At 43.1% G+C, this 18185-nt stretch overlaps 1 protein-coding gene across 1 annotated transcript in view; it reads left to right on the forward strand.

Moving 5' to 3' along the window:
• Positions 1-14647: 14647 nt before the first annotated feature.
• The window catches only part of LOC144480685 (uncharacterized protein C10orf67, mitochondrial-like), a 187290-nt gene continuing 183752 nt past the window's right edge, over positions 14648-18185 (forward strand). Inside the window, exons 1-2 of the mRNA XM_078200283.1 lie at positions 14648-14778; positions 16987-17107. Of these exons, the coding sequence (XP_078056409.1) occupies positions 14681-14778; positions 16987-17107 (219 nt within the window). The 5' untranslated portion in view covers positions 14648-14680. The remainder of the gene's footprint in view (positions 14779-16986; positions 17108-18185) is intronic.

Raw genomic sequence — 18185 nt, forward strand, 5'->3', positions numbered from 1 at the left:
GACAATTTCTTTGCATTTGAGATCAAAACAATACTTTCTCAGAAGGCAGGCAACATGTTTTCAATCAATTATACCTTCAAGCAACATAAGGCACAAAAGGCCAGGTTTTCACATGAGACTAAGTTTTCAACCTTTGAACATTTAATAGGCATAACAAACAAATTGGTTATAAACAACCATTGTGCGCCATCTTGCACAGAGGAAATCTCGCATGTATTAACATTTTGCAATCTTAACAATTTTGATGAGGTTATCTAATCGTAACTATAGACTTTTCACTGGCAGAGGCACAATAAAGACTTGTCATTCTATTTGAATATTAAGGTCAAACTCAGGTGGCATACTTTTATTCCCTTGCCTTCCACCAGTTCCCAGCCTGCACTTCAAGAAAATACAGTGAAAATCTTATTAAAAATAGCAGCAGAGCTTCCATGTTAAACCTCTAAATATCTATCATTCAAATATGTTCATAACATGACAATATAATGATTTGTTTGATAAGCATTTTGGTTAAATTTTCATTCAGAATCACAAAATTGTTATGATGCAGAAGGCCATTCGGCCCATCATGCTTACATCAGGTCTCTAAATGTGGTTTAGTGCCATTCCCTTGCCTTTTCCCCATACCCCTGCACAATGTTTCTATTCAAGTAATCATCTAATGCTCTCTTGAAATCCATAATTGAACCTGTCTCCGTTGCACTTCCAGACGGTGCATTCCAGACCCGAACTGCTCGCTGTGTGAAAATGTTTTTCCCACATCATATTTACTTCTTTTGCAAATCACTTTAAATCTGTGCCCTCTTGTTCTTGATCCTTGTATGAGCACGAACAGTTTCTCCCGATTTACTCTGCCCATTTGATTTAGAATATCTCTATCAAATCTTCTAATGAAAAGAAACATTCAGAAACTTCTTCTTTAATACTCTGCTCAAAGGCAGGCTCAACCCACAGTGCCATGTCTTCCACCATGGGTAGGGCAAGGAGGTCCCGAATCCACTCAGGCCAGAATAGGGATTGAACTCCATGCTGTTGGCACAAATCTGATCCACATTGACAATTCAGCCAACTGACCTCTCAAGGGGGCCAAGTTGCTGCGACATCATGCACTTTTACATGCATGTTGTAGTCAGGAGCCATGCATGGTGATGGTAGAGGCTCCAATTTCTATCACATGTCTGACCAGGAATTTCTCCTGTTCTGACCATCTACTATGGCCTATGTAGGAAGGATTTACAAGTTGATAGTCAACCTGTTTGGCCACACTATGAACACCCCTTCCATGGTCGTTAAATCCTGGGCTGGGATTTTCTGCTCTCGATCATGTTGGGCGGGTTTGCCAACTGGAGCGGATGACCTTGGGAGAAGGCCCGAATCACTTTTCACACTGATGTAAATATATGACGTGATTGTCTCTTCCGTCCGTCTGTGATGGGGTGTGTTCCCTAATATTCAATGTCAGGAACATCATTTGAACGTATTAGCATTTAATCAGCAGGCCTCTGCGCCTGAATCATCACCCCCATCAGAAAAACCATCCAGGCTGGCATGAGAGCAGGGTGGTGCGAATCGCAACTAGTCTCTCAAGGTGTGCACCTGGTGAGCAGACCTCCAAGGGAAGCTTAGGTGAGTGCACCACTCAGGGAAGAGAGAGTCATGCCTGGGCACTGACCCTGGCACTGCCCAAACACTGCCAAGGGGCAATGCCTATGTCCATGCCAGGGTGCAGTGTTAGGGGCAATGCTGGGGGCACTGCCGGGGGCAGTGTTGGGGGGGAGGTGGAAAGGTTTCCAGGTGAATTCCTTTGTGCTGTGTCAGCCTTTAAAAAGGCCACCCCGACCATTGAGGGACTAAGAGAAAGCCGCCATTGATATAGGCGGCTTCAACACCGCTTTTCCCATTTGCTATTGGCCTTGCCAATTTCTGGGAAAATTCAGCCCCTGGAGTGGGATTTGAAACCAAAGCCTATTACTCAGAGACAGGGACACTACTATTTGTATCACAATACCTCCTGAGGAACAACTAAAGAGCTCTTGGAACAACATGGAATAATTTTTTGGTTTTGCATCAGATTAGTTAACAATTTGGCTAAAACATCCATCAGCTTCAACAAATGACTTTATGCAGCTGAGCCATATCAGTGTACAACTGAATGTTACAAGATTTTGCATAAGTATGGACATTGTTAAAATGTCTGCATCAGTAGGTATCTATCCTCTTCTAAAGACTCTGGAAAATTTGGGGAATAGGGGTAGGGAAGAGGAGATTAAAAGTATCTGCCATACCAGGCTAGTGTGTTCCCTCATTTCTTGTGTGGAATTTTCCTACCATTGGAGGTGTCACTATGTAGGTCCTATGGATGATCCAGCTGCTCGGTAGCACACAATAGAAGTAGATACATGGTTGAAATATAGAACTTGCATTTATATAGTACCTTTCACATCTTCAGGACATTCTGAACATTTTGCTACAAAGAAGTACTTTTGAAGTATAGTCACTTTTATAATGTAGGAAAGCATGACAGCCAATTTGTGCACATTAAGCTCTCACAAACAACAATAAAATAAACAGTTTTAGTGGTGTTGGTCAAAAGCTACATTTTGACCATAACACTCCTGCTATTCTTCAAACAGTGGCATGGGATCTTATTTGTCCACATTTGAAGGCAGATGGGACCTTCATTATCATCTCATTTGAAACGCAGCACCTTATTTTGAGCAGGATTAAGGAATACAATCCCCCACTAGACCTTTAAAAACATAGAACATAGGAAGAACATAAGAACATAGGAGCAAGAGCAGGCCACCTCGGTGTTAAATGAATACCCCTTATTCTGAGACCGTGTCCCCAGGTTCTGGACTCACTAGCCACAGAAACATCCTATCTACATCTACCCTGTCACGCCCTGTAAGAATTTTATCCGTTTTAATGAAATCACCTCTCATTTTTCAAAACTCTAGATAATACAGGCCAAGTTTGCCTAATCTCTCCTCTTAAAACAATACTGCCATCGCAAGGATTAGGCTGGTGAACTTCCATTGCACTCCCTCTCTAAGGCAAGAATATCCTTCCTCAGGTAAGGAGACAAAACTGTGCACAATACTTGGTGCATTGAATTCATGGGGGGAATTCTTCCAACTGCATGTTTCTCGGCGGCACGAGATGGCATGCTGTTTGCTGGTGGCGGGATTCTCTGGTCCCACCACTGTCAATGAGATTTCCCATTGATGTCACCCCACACCACCGGAAAACCCATGGGAGGTGATGCACTGCCAGCAGGACCAGAGAATCCTGGCCAGAGAATTCCCCCAATAATTTATGTAGTTGTTAACTAAGAAGATAAAGGTGGGTGCCTTTTGTGTAAAGTTAACTGCCATTTGTTTTAGTAAATTAATGTTTTGTTTGTTGTCACTGTTTTGCGAGAGTGCTTTTAGAGTCATAGAGTCATAGAGGTTTACAGCATGGAAACAGGCCCTTCGGCCCAACTAGTCCATGCCGTGCCTTTGTTTTTAACCACTAAGCTAGTCCCAATTGCCCGCGTTTGGCCCATATCCCTTTCTAGCCATTTTACCCATGTAACTGTCTAAACGCTTTTTAAAAGACAAAATTGTACCTGCCTCTACTACTACCTCTGCACTTTGGGCTGTCTCTACTACTCTGGCAGCTTGTTCCAGATACTCACCACCCTCTGTGAAAAAATTGCCCCTCTGGACCCTTTTGTATCTCTCCCCCTTTTGCGCAATTATGTATTTTGTGACTTTGCTTTCTTGTGAAATAGGTTATGAGACAGCCCAACTAAATCCACATCCAGAGTTGCTCCACTTATGTTTACAGATGTGATATAAACTTTTACACTTTAAACCTTTATACCTTAGCCAGTCTGAAGCTGTCTGATGCAGTAAACCACAAGTGGCTGAGTGGTAGCTGGTATTCAATTGAAAATATTTATTCACTACAACAGGAGGTTTTTGCCTGGATAATATTTTTAAACATGTACTTTCCATTGTTTGACCATTTCCAGCATGGCATAAATTCAGTGTAGTTTTTAAGGTAAAGTCATGCATGTACAAATGGAAACTTTCCATTAGTCCACATTTTAAACAGTTACTAAAATAATGATAACATCTTTAGCTCAGCAAGGTCAGAAGTTAGCTATAACCCATATTATGGTTTCCAGTTACCAAATATCCAAAGGAAGGTCTTAAAGAACAAAGAACAAAGAACAGTACAGCACAGGAAACAGGCCCTTCGGCCCTCCAAGCCTGTGCCGCTCCTTGGTCCAACTAGACCAATCGTTTGTATCCCTCCATTCCCAGGCTGCTCATGTGACTCTCCAGGTAAGTCTTAAACGATGTCAGCGTGCCTGCCTCCACCACCCTACTTGGCAGCGCATTCCAGGCCCCCACCACCCTCTGTGTAAAAAACATCCCTCTAATATCTGAGTTATACTTCGCCCCTCTCACCTTGAGCCCGTGACCCCTCGTGAACGTCACTTCTGATCTGGGAAAAAGCTTCCCACCGTTCACCCTATCTATCCCCTTCATAATCTTGTACACCTCTATTAGATCTCCCCTCATTCTCCGTCTTTCCAGGGAGAACAACCCCAGTTTACCCAATCTCTCCCCATAGCTAAGACCCTCCATACCAGGCAACATCCTGGTAAACCTTCTCTGCACTCTCTCTAACCCCTCCACGTCCTTCTGGTAGTGTGGCGACCAGAATTGGACGCAGTACTCCAAATGTGGCCTAACCAGCGTTCTATACAGCTGCATCATCAGACTCCAGCTTTTATACTCTATACCCCGTCCTATAAAGGCAAGCATACCATGTGTTGCCACCTTCAAGGATTTGTGGACTTGCACACCTAGGTTCCTCTGTGTTTCTATACTCCTGATGACTCTGCCATTTATTGTATAACTCCTCCCTACATATTTCTTCCAAAATGCATCACTTCGCATTTATCCGGATTAAACTCCATCAAGGTGTTGAATAAACAAGAATAACTTTCATTTACATAGTACTGTTGAAGTTGAAAACATCCAAAGGCATTCTGTAACAGAAATCAAGAGGAAAACAGACCCTGGGCTATGGAGGCGGGATTAAGAGGGATGATTCAAAGCTTGGTTGGTGAAGTGGATTTAGAGAAGCTATTTCAAGATGGAAAGAGCAGTAGGCAGGCAAAAAACTTTAGGGAGGGATTTCCAGAAAGTATAGCCAAGGCAACTGTGGACATTTCATTTATGGCAGAGCAAAGAAATAGTGATTTGCAAAAGGCTGGAATCATCGAGCCTAAGGGGCATATTGGAGGTGGTTGCAAAATTAGGGTGGGATGAATGTATGTATGGAGAGCTCTGAAGACAAGAAATATTTTGAATATAATGTGTTGAGAGACAGGGTATCAATGTATACCAGCAAGGAGGAGGCATACTGCAAACTGGGTGATAATGTAGCTGAGTTTTGGTGTGTGATTTAGATTCTCTGGAAAAGACCCCGGAGGGTGATTCACCCAAACAAAATCGAAGTGTTGATTTTGCATAAAAACTGGAGTGAATCACGCTGTTTTTTTCAGCGGGTGTTTTCAAAATGAATCTCCCACACTCTGTGCGCTGCAGAGTTCACCAACGTGAATCAATGCAAAAATCAGTGAGCGGGGCCTATTCCTGCTGGACAGACCGACAGCATAGTGCTGAGTGGGCCACTGCACATGCGCCTAGTTGTCAGTGCCAATATCGGCGCATATGCAGTGGTCCCTGTCTTTCGGCCTCACGATCGCTGACCAGCTCGATCAATGGCCAGCCCCATGAACCCCCGCATTGTTGGTCATGCGACCTCCCCATGGCCCGATCACTGGCTGCCCAAATAGCCTTGATGCCCATCCCCCCACCCTTGCAGCCCTGATCTCCCGATCCCCCCCTGCCCCCCACCAACAGCCCTGACAAGCCCTCCCAGTCTCAACCCCCCTCCCCCTGCAGCCCTGACTCCCCTCCCCACAGCAGGCTGCCCCCCTCCACCCTGATGGCTTGCCCCGATTGCTGGCTTTCCTCCCTCTGTCACTCAGCCCAAAGTGCAGAATGGCAGCGGAATACCCCCATCCCCACGGATCATCCCCCCAGAAGCCCCGTCCCCATCAGGCTCTGCCCCATTAGGCTCCGCCCCCTTGGCACTGCCCCATTGCCTGGTGGGCTGTGCCTAGGTGTCCCCTGGGCATTGGCACTTGGCCCCTTGGGCAGTGCCAGGAGGTCCAGGCTGGCACTGGCAAGATGGCAATGCCCAGGAGGCACCACCCCAGTGCCCAATCCTCTGGGGGCCTGGATTTCCCCCCTTCACTCCAGTGGGGTCAGGCTGCAAGCTCCCCGCAGATGGAGAGCTATACTAAATCCCGCTGGACTAAAATACTCCTGGCTGGGGGAGGGGCTAACAGGCCTGGAGACTTCAGTCCCAGGCCCGCTAATTAGATTCAAATATATTTAAATCATCTACATATATTATGCAGCTCCGCGCCGATTTCTGGTGAGGAGCTGACGGCGCCGGAAATCGGCGCTGGGAAACGTGCAGAGGCCGTGGCGCCCAGCAGGGAGCTCGTGAAACAGTCTCCACTAGGGTTTCCCAGCCCACTGCGTGACTAAAGCAGCACAACGGGATGGGAGAATCGCCCCCCAAAATGATGAGCCATTAAAATGATTTGTAGTCGAAAAGTATTCAGATATCATGAGGCTTACAGCAGCCTTTTGTTTCTAGCAAAGTGTACATTTGGTGTGTTTTTTTGTCGTATTATACTGTGTTATGTATGTAAAAGTTTGCACCTCTTCTGGTTTAATGTCACGTGATCTGTAGTGACATAAGCAGAGAGATTCCTGGGCTTTTGTGGCTCTTCCATCTTAGATCTGGAACTAGCAATACATCCTTAATAAACTTGCATCATGTTTTACTACAACCCACTAGCATGGTACCTCATTACTTTTCTCTTTGTGGTAGTTACCAGCCCATATGTAACAGGCTGTATCAATATCAACTGGGATTCTGCCAATTGTAGTGTCAAGTTCCTCATACAACTAGTATTTCTCCTCTGTTGTGGAGTACAGAGTTAGAACAGAGATACTCATAAGGTTATCCGGCCCTGCTTGAGTTAAGAGGTGGACAGAAAGAGCACCTTCTGAATCAATTTTGGGGATTCTGTCATTGAGGGTAATGCATTCCCACACAAAGTGAAAAACAAATGGAACATGCATCAAAGATATCATGTACAATTAGTGCACTCAACATAAGGGAAGTGGAGAGCTAAAAAATGCTGACTGGTTTGAGACTAACATCATTGGGATGGAAGTTGCCATTGAAGCCAAGTGAGCCATTATGAGAGATCCAAGTGAGAAGGCTCTGAATGTATTACGTACTGCTCAAAATAAAGTTCAATATTCTGCTAGGCAGTGCACTAGTGACTATTGGTTGAAATTTTGCCAGAATGTCTAAAAGTCCTTCGACACAGGGAATGCTAGCTGCATGTATGAAGGAATCAAACAGGCAACAGGTCTGTCAGCAAAGAAAATGCCTCCATTGAAAACAAATGCAGGGGAGGTCATCCCCACCTTGAGTTGTACACAAAGAAAAACATTGTTATCAAGGAAGCTCTGAACATGATAGGAAGCTTGCAGAGCTGGATACTGAACACACAGTGGAGAGACATAACACAGCTAATAGTTGTGTAATGGGAGTGTAGGTCAATAAAGGTAAAGTAACCATAGTCCAAGATGACCACAGGCTGATCTCTGCTTTGAGCAGGGGGGCTGACTGGTGATGATTTAACCTGAGGGTCACCACACCTCAAGCGAAGGGCAAGGTTGAGAAGGCAGGACTTCATGAATAACCTCCACTGGTACAGGAATTGAACCTGCGCTGTTGGCATTGCTCTGCACCACAAACCAGCTGTCCAGCCAACTGAGCTAATCGACCCCCCCTCTACTAATGCCTGCAGTGGCAGGCATTAAGAAGAGTAATATCATAAAGCTCAGCAACGATACAATCCAGTGAGAAAGAAAGATTCTAGGAGAAGGATGCATCAATCATCCATGGCTAACTGAGAAAATTAAAGATAGTATTAATTTGAAAGCAAAGGTACACAATTCTGCAAAGATGAGGGGTAGGTCAGAAGATTGGACAGATTTTATAAACCAGAAAAGAATATCTAGAAAGGTAATAAGGGGGGAGAAATTAGAGTATGAGATAAAGATAGCTCAAAATATAAAAACAGATAGTAAAAGTTTTTAGAAGTATTTTTAAAAGAAATAGAGTAACTAAGTGGGTCCTCCAGAGAGTGAATCTGGGGAATTAATAATGGGAAATAAGGAAATGATGGAAGCATTGAACAGATATTTTGGGTGGGATTTTCCGGCTGCGCTCGCCATGAAACTGGAAAATCCCACCCGAGGTCAACGGACTTTTCCATGGTCAGTTCCTCGCCCGCTACAATTGCTGTTGCGGGCAGAATGGGAAAATTCACCCCTTTGTGTCTGTCTTCACTGTAGAAGACACACATAATATACAAGAAATACCTGAAAACCAAGAGATGACAGGCAGTTAGGAACCTAAAATAACTATAATCACCAGGGAAAGAACTATTAGCACTAAAGACTGATAAGTCTCCAGAACCTGATGGACTTCATCCTAGGATCTTAAGAGAAGTGGATGTTGAGATAGTAGATGCATTGGTTGTAACTTTTCAAAATTCCCTAGATCCTGGAATGGTCCCGTCAGATTGGAAAATAGCAAATGTAATTCCTCTATTCAAGAAAGGAGGGAGACAGAAAACAGGAAATTACAGGCCAGTTGGTTTAACATCTGTCATAAGGAAAATGTGAGGATCTATTGTTAAAGAGATTATAACAGGGCACTTAGAAACAACATGGTTTTGTGAAAGGAAAATCATCCTTGACTAATTTATTAGAGTTCTTTGAACAAATAACAAGTAACGTGGATAATGGGAACCTGTACAAGTGGTGCACTTCGATTTCCAGGTGTTTGATTAGGTGCTACATCAACGGTTGCTACACAAAACAAGAGCTCATGGGGCAGGAGGATAACATATTACCATGGATAGATGAATGGTTAGCTCATAGGAAGCAGAGAGTTGGGAAAAATTAGTCAAGCTGAAACCAATGGAGTGCCATAGGGATCAATCTGGGGCCTCAACTATTTACAATTTACATAACTGACTTGGATGACACGACCAAATGTATGGTTGCTAAATTTGTTGATGATACAAAGATAGGAAGGAAAGTAAGTTTGAGGAAGATATAAAGAAGATACAAAGGGATTTAGATAGATTGAGTGGGCAACTATTTGGCAGATGCAGTATAATGTGGGAATATGTGAACTTGGCAGGAAAAATTAAAAAAAAGAATATTATTTAAATGGAAAAAGATTGTAGAACTCTGTTGGACAGGGAGATCCGGATGGCCTGAATGACATGAATCTCAAAAAGGTGGCATGCAGGTACAGTAAGTGATTAGGAGAACAAATGGAACATTGTTCTTTATTGCAAGAGAAATGCGATATAACCTATGTTGCTGTTCCTTCAATGTTACTGGGTCAAAATCCTGTAAGTCCCTCCCTAATCACACTTGCATCACATGGACTGCAGTAGTTCATGAAGGTGGCTCGCCATCACCTTCTCAAGGGCAATTAGCGATGGGCAATAAATTCTGGCCTAGCCAGCGACACCCCATCCCCTGAATGAACTAATTAAAAAAAAGGAAGCTTTGCTATAGTTAGTGAGACCACATCAACAGTTTTGGCCTCCTTAAAACTGCATTAGAAGCAGTTCAGGGAGCATTTATTCGACTGATTCCGAGGATGAAGGGATTATCTTATGAGGAAAGATTTGACTGGTTGCATCTGTATCCATTAGAAGAATGAGAGGTGACCTTATTGAAACATATGATCCTGAGGGGACGTGACAGAGTTCAGGATGTTTTTCTTCTCATGAGAGAGACCAGAACTAGGGGGCACTAGGAGTATCCCATTTAAGATAGAGATGAGAAGATTGTTTTTCTCATAAAAGGAATTCTCTTCTCCAGAGAGCAATGAAGGCTGTGTCACTGAATATCTTTAAGGTTAGTTAGGTAGATTCTTGACTGACAAAGGACACAAAGGGTATAGGGGATAGACAGGAAAGTAGAGTTGAGGCCATAATCAGGTCAGTCATGATGTTATCAAATGGCAGAGCAGACTCAAAGGGCCGAATGGCTGACTCCAGCTCCCAATTTGTATGTTCCTATATGCGTATGACTTACTTGCCATATACTGCCTGAACTCAGCAAGCATAGTGTGATGATAGTAGTTGCTCTCTCTCTCTCTCTATATATATATATATATATATTGTTTTTATGTTCAAGGGGAATGTTTTAAAATTCAGCTTTTTTCTACAGACAGTCTTTATGTTTGGAGGGAATGAAGGTCAGATGCTGGGAAAGCAGGATAATTTCTCATTTTAACTAAGTGTTTGCTTAGGTGAGAACAAATGGATTTTTGTTTATAGATATAGGTTTCTCCTGGGGCTTTTGATTAGATTGATTGACAGGGCCATGTGATAATGTGGTTAATGGGAGGAGCTAGAGTTGTAGCAGAGAAACAGCTTTCAGTTCTGCTTAAGGTTTGTTTAAAGACAGAAGTCTACAAGCTGCTCTGAAACTCAAAATCTCTCTCTCAGGGCTTCAAGGCTGTCTTCCCCCCGCTATAGCAAGTATATTTATGGTTGCTAACTGTACTTAATGTGGAATTTTAAGTCTGTAAGAGAATGTTGCCTCTTTGGAACTGAAACTCAAATAAGATAGAAATTAAAGTTGTTTCCTTTCATTTTTTAACTTTTGTTCAAATGTTAAGAGTTAAGCTGCTTCATTTTGTTTGAGTTATACTTAAACTATGTTATTGAATAAAATTTGTTTTACTGTAAAAGATCCCTAATTTGTCAGTGGAATTACTCGTGGAATGAAGCATCCTATCCTCACATTTATGCCAAAATATAAAAATTGTTGGCATCTAGTCTAACTTCCTAATATAATTTGGGATTCTGGCCCAGGACACTAACAATGTGAACCTGGCACTTTTGCAGCATCTGCACAAACCTCCCTGTGTCTGTTGGATGGGGTTCCAGGATATGCATGAATCAAAGAATATGACCCTGTTTAAGAATAAGCCCAACCACTGTGATTGCAATAACTGTCAAGGCATCTACCTGCTGAGAATCATGGAACAAGTATTTACCAGTGTTGCCCTTGTCAGATTGTTGAACATATCTATCCTGAATACCAGTGTGGTTTCAGAATTGGAGAATCTAAAATTAACAAGATGTTTTCAGTCCAGCAGTTGTAAGAGAGAGGCTGTGAACAAAGCAGACCATTATATATTGCCTGCATTTAGCATAGAAGTGTACAGTAGTTAATTTTATGGTACTAAACCCGCAAAATGATCCCCCCAACACCTACCACCCATAACCTCCCCACCATCCCCTACCCTGCCACAAATCCCACCACCTTCCCACCCCCCATCCCCACCCCACACAACATCCAACTGGTTCTAAAATGATTAGAGAGATTTTACTTACTATTTTTCAAGCAGATATTCAACCAACTGCACTCTCATGACAGTAGTGACAAATAGGAACTGCTGCCGCTGACCTTTTGGAAGTTTCAAGGTTTTCTGGTGAACTTGAAAAAAAATTGCAACTATGAAGCTGCCCAAAAGTCAGAAGCAGCAATGTATAAACTGAGTGAAACTGACCTGGAAGAGCAGCTTTAAAAAGAAAATTGGAACTGTCAGGCTGATGGTTCTGATTTTCTTTTAAAGCCGGTCTTTTGGGTCTGCAGCTCTGGTTGCCCTCTGCACAATGGGAAACATTTTTCAACACCCACCCTGGGCACCCCTAGCCCCAAGGCTGTGGTGATTTGCATTATTTCCAGCTCTCTCTGCTGGGGAGGGGCCTGGGTTAAGGAGGGAGTCTTATGTGTCCACCTGAGAGGGCAGATAAGGTCTCAGTTTAATACCTGATCTTGAAAGATGGCAGCTATAACAGTGCAGCACTCCCTCAATACTACAATGGAAGTACCAGTATAGGTTACATGTTCAAATCTCTGGAATGAGACTTCTACCTGCAATTTTCTGCCTCAGAAACATGTTTGCTGCTCACTGAGCCACAGCTGATACCAAGCCAGTGGCCCACATTAAGAGAAGAACCAGTAGAGGTACACCAAACTACTAGAGAATTTGATAGACACTTAAGGAGAAATTGTTGTCCTTAGCAAGTGGATTGTTAATCAGAGGTCACAGGTTTATATCAATTAAAAAAGGAAGAGGGGAAATGAAGAGAAATGTCTTCATACAGAAGGCCGTTAAGACCTGGAACACACATCTGACCAGGTGATGGAATCAGATTCCATAGAATCTTTCAACAGGCAATTGACATTTATATAACAAGGACCCATTTGCACTGTTATGAAGGAAAACTGGAATGTGTAACTAAATGGGACAATTCTTTCAAATAGCTGGCATAGACTGTGCTGTAATATTCTATGATTCTGTTTGCATTCTTTGCGGCCCTGCGCTGGCTTTTAATAATGTGCATATGGACCCTTAAATTCCTTTGTTACATCACAGATCATAATTCTCATACTAGAAACATATTAATTTTGTCTTTCTCAGATTCAAAGTGGATGACCTCATACTTCCTCACATTTGCACAGCAAAATAGCACCCTCTTGTTGATATTTGTGCATGTATGTATATATATATAAACCAAAACTGGAATACACCAGTTTAGTTGGGAACTAGAATTCCACATGTACACACCAGCTTTTTTGTCCTATAAAGACATTACCATCTAGTTAGGATTGTGGATTTCCCCAGATAAACAATTGTGGGTTGGAGAAGTTTCCAGCAAAGTAGCAGAAGAGTTTCTTTTGGTGAGAAATAGGCTTTAAAAACCCATTCTCAGAGAAATGGCTGTTTGTACATGTGTATGGACTGACCTTTGAAGATCGTTGCATAATTATTAGGTGACTAATAGAGTACAAACATACATTATTTCAGTGTGTGGGTGGAATGGCTAGAGATGTTTTTCGTTGTTAATGATATCCTAAAAGATTCTGATAATCGAGCTAATAATCAGTGGGGAAAAGGAAAAGAGAACTATTTTTTGACCGTAGCAGGCCCAGAGGTATATGAAATGCTCCAGGATTTGCTCGTTCTGCTATGCCTAAAGACATGCTGCTGTTAGACATTTTGTGTAAGTTTGAGCAGCACTACATCCCAAGCCATTGGAAATTGCAAAAGCTATCGGTTTGGAACACATATTCAGTTGCTCGCTGAGGACATTGGAGAGTTCATCACAACCTTGCAAAAGTTGTTCTTTCATTGTAATTTTGGAGAATTTCAAACGTGAACAGATTTGTGTACATTTACAAACAAGTCAACACAGTAAATTGTTGACATTGGCAAAGTTAACTTTCAACATAGCTTGCCAAGCAGCATTTTCCATTGACATGGCGGAACGTAACTCAACAGAAGTTAGAGTTAACAACTGCCTGCCATCTGCTGAAGTAAATGAATTGCAGCTGAGTAAGCTAAAAGCCCAAACAAGGGCAGTTAGCAGTAACATTATATAAAGGACTACAGAGTCCTGTTACTGGTGCTCAGGCCAGCATTGGAGACAGAACTGCCCCTTTCTGAAGGCCAAGTGCTACATCTGCAAGAAGGGTCATTTTGCCAAGGCTTGCCAGAAAATTATTACTTAGCTTAATTGCTTGCTTAGAATCCCTTATTATAAATATTCTGTAACCTCTTAATGGCTGTCTGATGAAGTGGAAAATTCAATTGAAGGTCAAGGTAAAAATAATTTTTTTTCTGGAGGAAGCTTCTCTTAAGACTCAGGCCAAGATGGGTTCAGGTCCTTCCAAACTTTGGGTCAAGAAAGGCAGGTTCCTCTTAGAAAAGGAAACCAGTGGTTAAGTTGGCTTTGCAAATAAGTGAAAATATAAGTTCAATGGAATTCGAATATAATGTAACTTTCGCATTAAGGGAAGAAGTGTAATAGCACATTCTTCTAGCCCTGTGTAAATATGCATATAAATAAAAACCAGAATAAACCATTTCAGTTAGGCTAGAACTCCATGTGAATGCATTAATGTTTTTGTTCTTGCAAACATATGACATCCATGCACTTCATCTGCCATCCTGCAGGTCTATCTGTGTCTTTCAGTTGTCATTACAATTTGCCGTACCCACAATAAAATGGCTTTCAGCAAGTTTTGATAGTTGCACCATCAGGGCTCGCTTCCTATTCAAAAATGGCCTTTAGTTCAACGGAATGTAAAGGAATGTAACTTCTCCAGTCACCTTGATACAACGGCCTGGGCCAATTTTTTGTAAATTAAAGGGCTGTTTTTCAGTTGCACTATGTTTTTGCAGGCTGTCAGTGAGCACGCTGAGCTCAGCTAGGTGAAGCTTTGGAATTATTGACATTGCACACTCCAGTCGCTCAGCAACAGGCGCCGGCCAGTCCCTGCGCCTGCGTAGTTGGTGCCAGGGATTCCCTCCGCTCAGGCACCGCTGAGGACAGCCCCGGGCTCGGGGGGGTCCTGTCGGCTCCGTTACCATGGTGAGAGCCTCAACGAATGGGCCGGTCGGCCGGAAAATGGCGGCTGTCACTTCGCCCCTGGAGTCGGTGCACGGCAACGATCAGGACCTAGTCCTACTGTTGTCTTACTCGTCAGGAGTCAACCGCTACACCGGGTAAAGGCGGACAAAGTTTTTTTCCGTTTGTCCGAGGCTGGGGGTCGCGGGAGAGCTGGGGATGGCACAGTGGTTAGCACTGCAGCCTCACAGCGCCAGGGATCCGGGTTCGATTCCCGGCTTGGGTCACTGTCTGTGCGCAGTCTGCACGTTCTCCACGTCTCTGCATGGGTTTGCTGCAACAGTCTGAAAGATAGAAACATAGAAAAGCTGCAGCACAAACAGGCCCTTCTTCCTTACCTTCTAGGCTCATCTATAACCCTCTATCTTACTAACTTCCATGAACCTATCCAAAAGTCTCTTAAAAGACTCAATCGAATCTGCTTCCACCACCACTACTGGCAGCCGATTCCACGCACCCACCACCCTCAGTGAAAAACTTACCCCTAACATCTCCTCTATACCTACTCCCCAGCACCCTAAACCTGTGGCCTCTCGTGACAACCATTTCAGCCCTGGGTAAAAGCCTCTGAGAATCCACACTATCAATACCTCCACTGTGCTGGCCATGCTAAATGCTCCCTCAATGTACCCGAACAGGTGCTGGAGTGTGGCGACTAGGGGTTTTCACAGTAACTTCATTGCAGTGTTAATGTAAGTCTACTTGTGACAGTAATAAACTTTTACTCTTCGCTCAATGCAGCATATATGTGAACTGCTGTCAGAATTACAACCTGCTGACAGCAACACCAGAGAAAACAATACATTCCTGTTCCTACCAGAGCATAAATATTTGAAGAATCGACTCCCCTCCCCCATTTCTTTTCACCAATTGTCTGGAATTCCCCCTCCCCTGCAGGACTGCTTGACTCCTTGCTGGGATGATGTTTAATTGGCATCCCTCCAGCATTTTACAATTTAAGTGTAAATGAATTACGTGCGGTTAGAGATTGGACCTAGGTGGGTTGTCAGTGCTGTCGTGATGGGCTGAATGGCCTCCTTCTGCACTATAGGTATTCTATAAGTGGCCCTTGGTCATTTATAAGCCCTCACATCTGTGTTCTGCTTATCTAATTGCAATGTGAATTAGCCCACACATGTCCTGTTTTACAGTCCCCCTGCCAACAGGTGCCTCTCGAACAGAAAGGTTCATCAATTGCGACCTAGAATTGGATTTTCCTGTTGGAGCCGGTTGATTTTATGAACCTGGGCATGTACATAGTGGGACATTGGGTGCGACCTTCCTGCAGTTAATAAGCTGCTTTGAGCTGGGAGTTCGCCCAAGTAGGGAGGGTGGATGGCCAAAGGGCCCTCTAGGCACCTAAAGTAAAGGGTGGGCCAGGAGACCCACTGTGAATGGAGAAGGGCAGCTTCGGGCTGATGGGACCAGCACGCCTGTTATATCCGATGGATTTTTCTGTGGATGAAAAGCAAATAATGTCAAAAGCATCTGCCTACGGATGAATTGAAGTTTGCCAATGGTGTTCTTTGAAGAGCCATGACGTGGATATGCCGGGAGACCAGTCTTTATATGCGCTGATCTTTGAAGAGACCAGCGCATATACATCTTAAGGCACTCTGACCTCTGAGTTGCAGACAATCAGTCCAGCGCTGACAAAATTCCGTAACTTTCTAAAAATGCCTCTGTAATTAACCGTAATTGGCTTCCTGCTGCGGATGGGCGGGTAGTTACTCTTCTAGTCGTGAGGAAAAGTTGCGAGCATTCGACGCAGCTTGGGAAAAGGCAGTTAAGGACAGGAAAAGATCAGGGAGCCAGGCCAATGCATTCTCCGCTTAAGTTTTCATGTCCTTTCCAAACTTGCGACCAGCGCCTGGGAATGCATCCTCCCCCCTCAGACATCCTAACCGACCTAATCCTAACCGACTCCTCGCCCTATTAATGCGCTATTTTATGTCAGCTAACTGGGAATTAAACTTGGTTCATTGTATTCTTTGGATTAAACTGACCAAGCCTTCAGGGCTACTTCAAATGTATCTCTTTACATTTGTCCTTTTCACTTTTAATTTCCTAACCCACTCTTCCCTTAGCTACAATTTTCTCTCTCATTTGACCAATGCGTGTTGGTTGCTTTTATTACTAAAGTACTCTATATCCCATAAGTGGTGTAATGCCAAGAAACTGCCCATTAATTTATTTGGTTCAACGGAATCATCTGTGCTCTTATTGAGTGATGCCTGTGTTAAAAGATGTTGCAACATTTTTATGCTGTTTCAATTATATGTTTTTTTAATTTTTTTTCTTTTCAGCTCTGGCCCCTCAGACCAGTTGAAGGTTGGTTTCTTTAAAACAGATCGTGCCACTCAAACTGATGTCAGCGACATATTGCAACTGAAGGAAACGAGCAAAGATGTTGAGTTTCTCGTCAAGGTGCTTGAATTTTTATTGGGTTTTATGAGATAGTCGTGCTTAATATTCAAATAAGAGAATATAGTAATGTAAAATGGGATCAAAAGAACACTGGCAGCATAGATACAAAACTGGCAAAAGGACAGGAGCATTGAATAATTGCAAATCTTTGGTTTCAAACTGGAGGAAAGTGTACTTTGATGTTCAGGAGGGATTGGTATTAGGGCCATTGTTTCTTTCGATATATATTAGTGACTTGAAGGGGCATTATTTCAAAGTTTGCAGATATGAAACTTGACATTTGTGAATAATGAGAAGGTTAGTAACAGACTTTAGGTGGACATTAACTGGCAGAGAGGGCATCCAAAGTGCAGATGAAATTCAACGAATTGATATGTGAGGTGATACATTTTAGTTGCAGGAATGAGGAAACAATGTTAACAAAATGGTACAATTTTAAAGATGCATTTGGATTGTTATCTGAAAAGGAAGAAGTTGCAGGGCTACAGGGAGAAGACGGGAGCGTGTCACAGAGTCATAGACTTTTACAGCACAGAAAGAGACCCTTTGAACCATCGTGTCCATACCAGCCACAGGCACCTATCTATTCTTTTTCCACAGTCCAAAGATGTGCAGTTTAGGTGGATTGGCCATACTAAATTTCCCCTTAGTGTACAAAGCTGTGTAGGTTAGATGGATTAGCTATGGTAAATGTGCAGGATTACAGGGATAGAGTGGAGAATTGGCCTTGGGTAAGATGCTGTTTGGAGACTCAGTGAAGACTTGGGTCGAATGGTCTCCTTCTGCACTGTAGGGTATCTATGATTTCATCATAACCTCCCTGCTCTTATATTCTATGCCCCTATTCGATGAAGGCAAGTAGCCATTTGCCTTTTTAACCACTATCTGTCTCATTGGATCAAAAAACTAAGGGATTAGGGAAACACGCCACAACCTACTTTAAAATAATTTTAAAACACCTCTGCTCACGGACAGACGGAGAGAGGATAAAGAAGTTCAATTCCTCTCCTTTCCCTAACAAATGGCACGAGATAAATTGCTCCTATGGTGAGCTGGTACAGTCACAACAGGCTGCATG

This window comes from Mustelus asterias, chromosome 2, assembly GCF_964213995.1.
Source record: "Mustelus asterias chromosome 2, sMusAst1.hap1.1, whole genome shotgun sequence".
In the NCBI taxonomy this organism is placed as follows: Eukaryota; Metazoa; Chordata; class Chondrichthyes; order Carcharhiniformes; family Triakidae; genus Mustelus; species Mustelus asterias.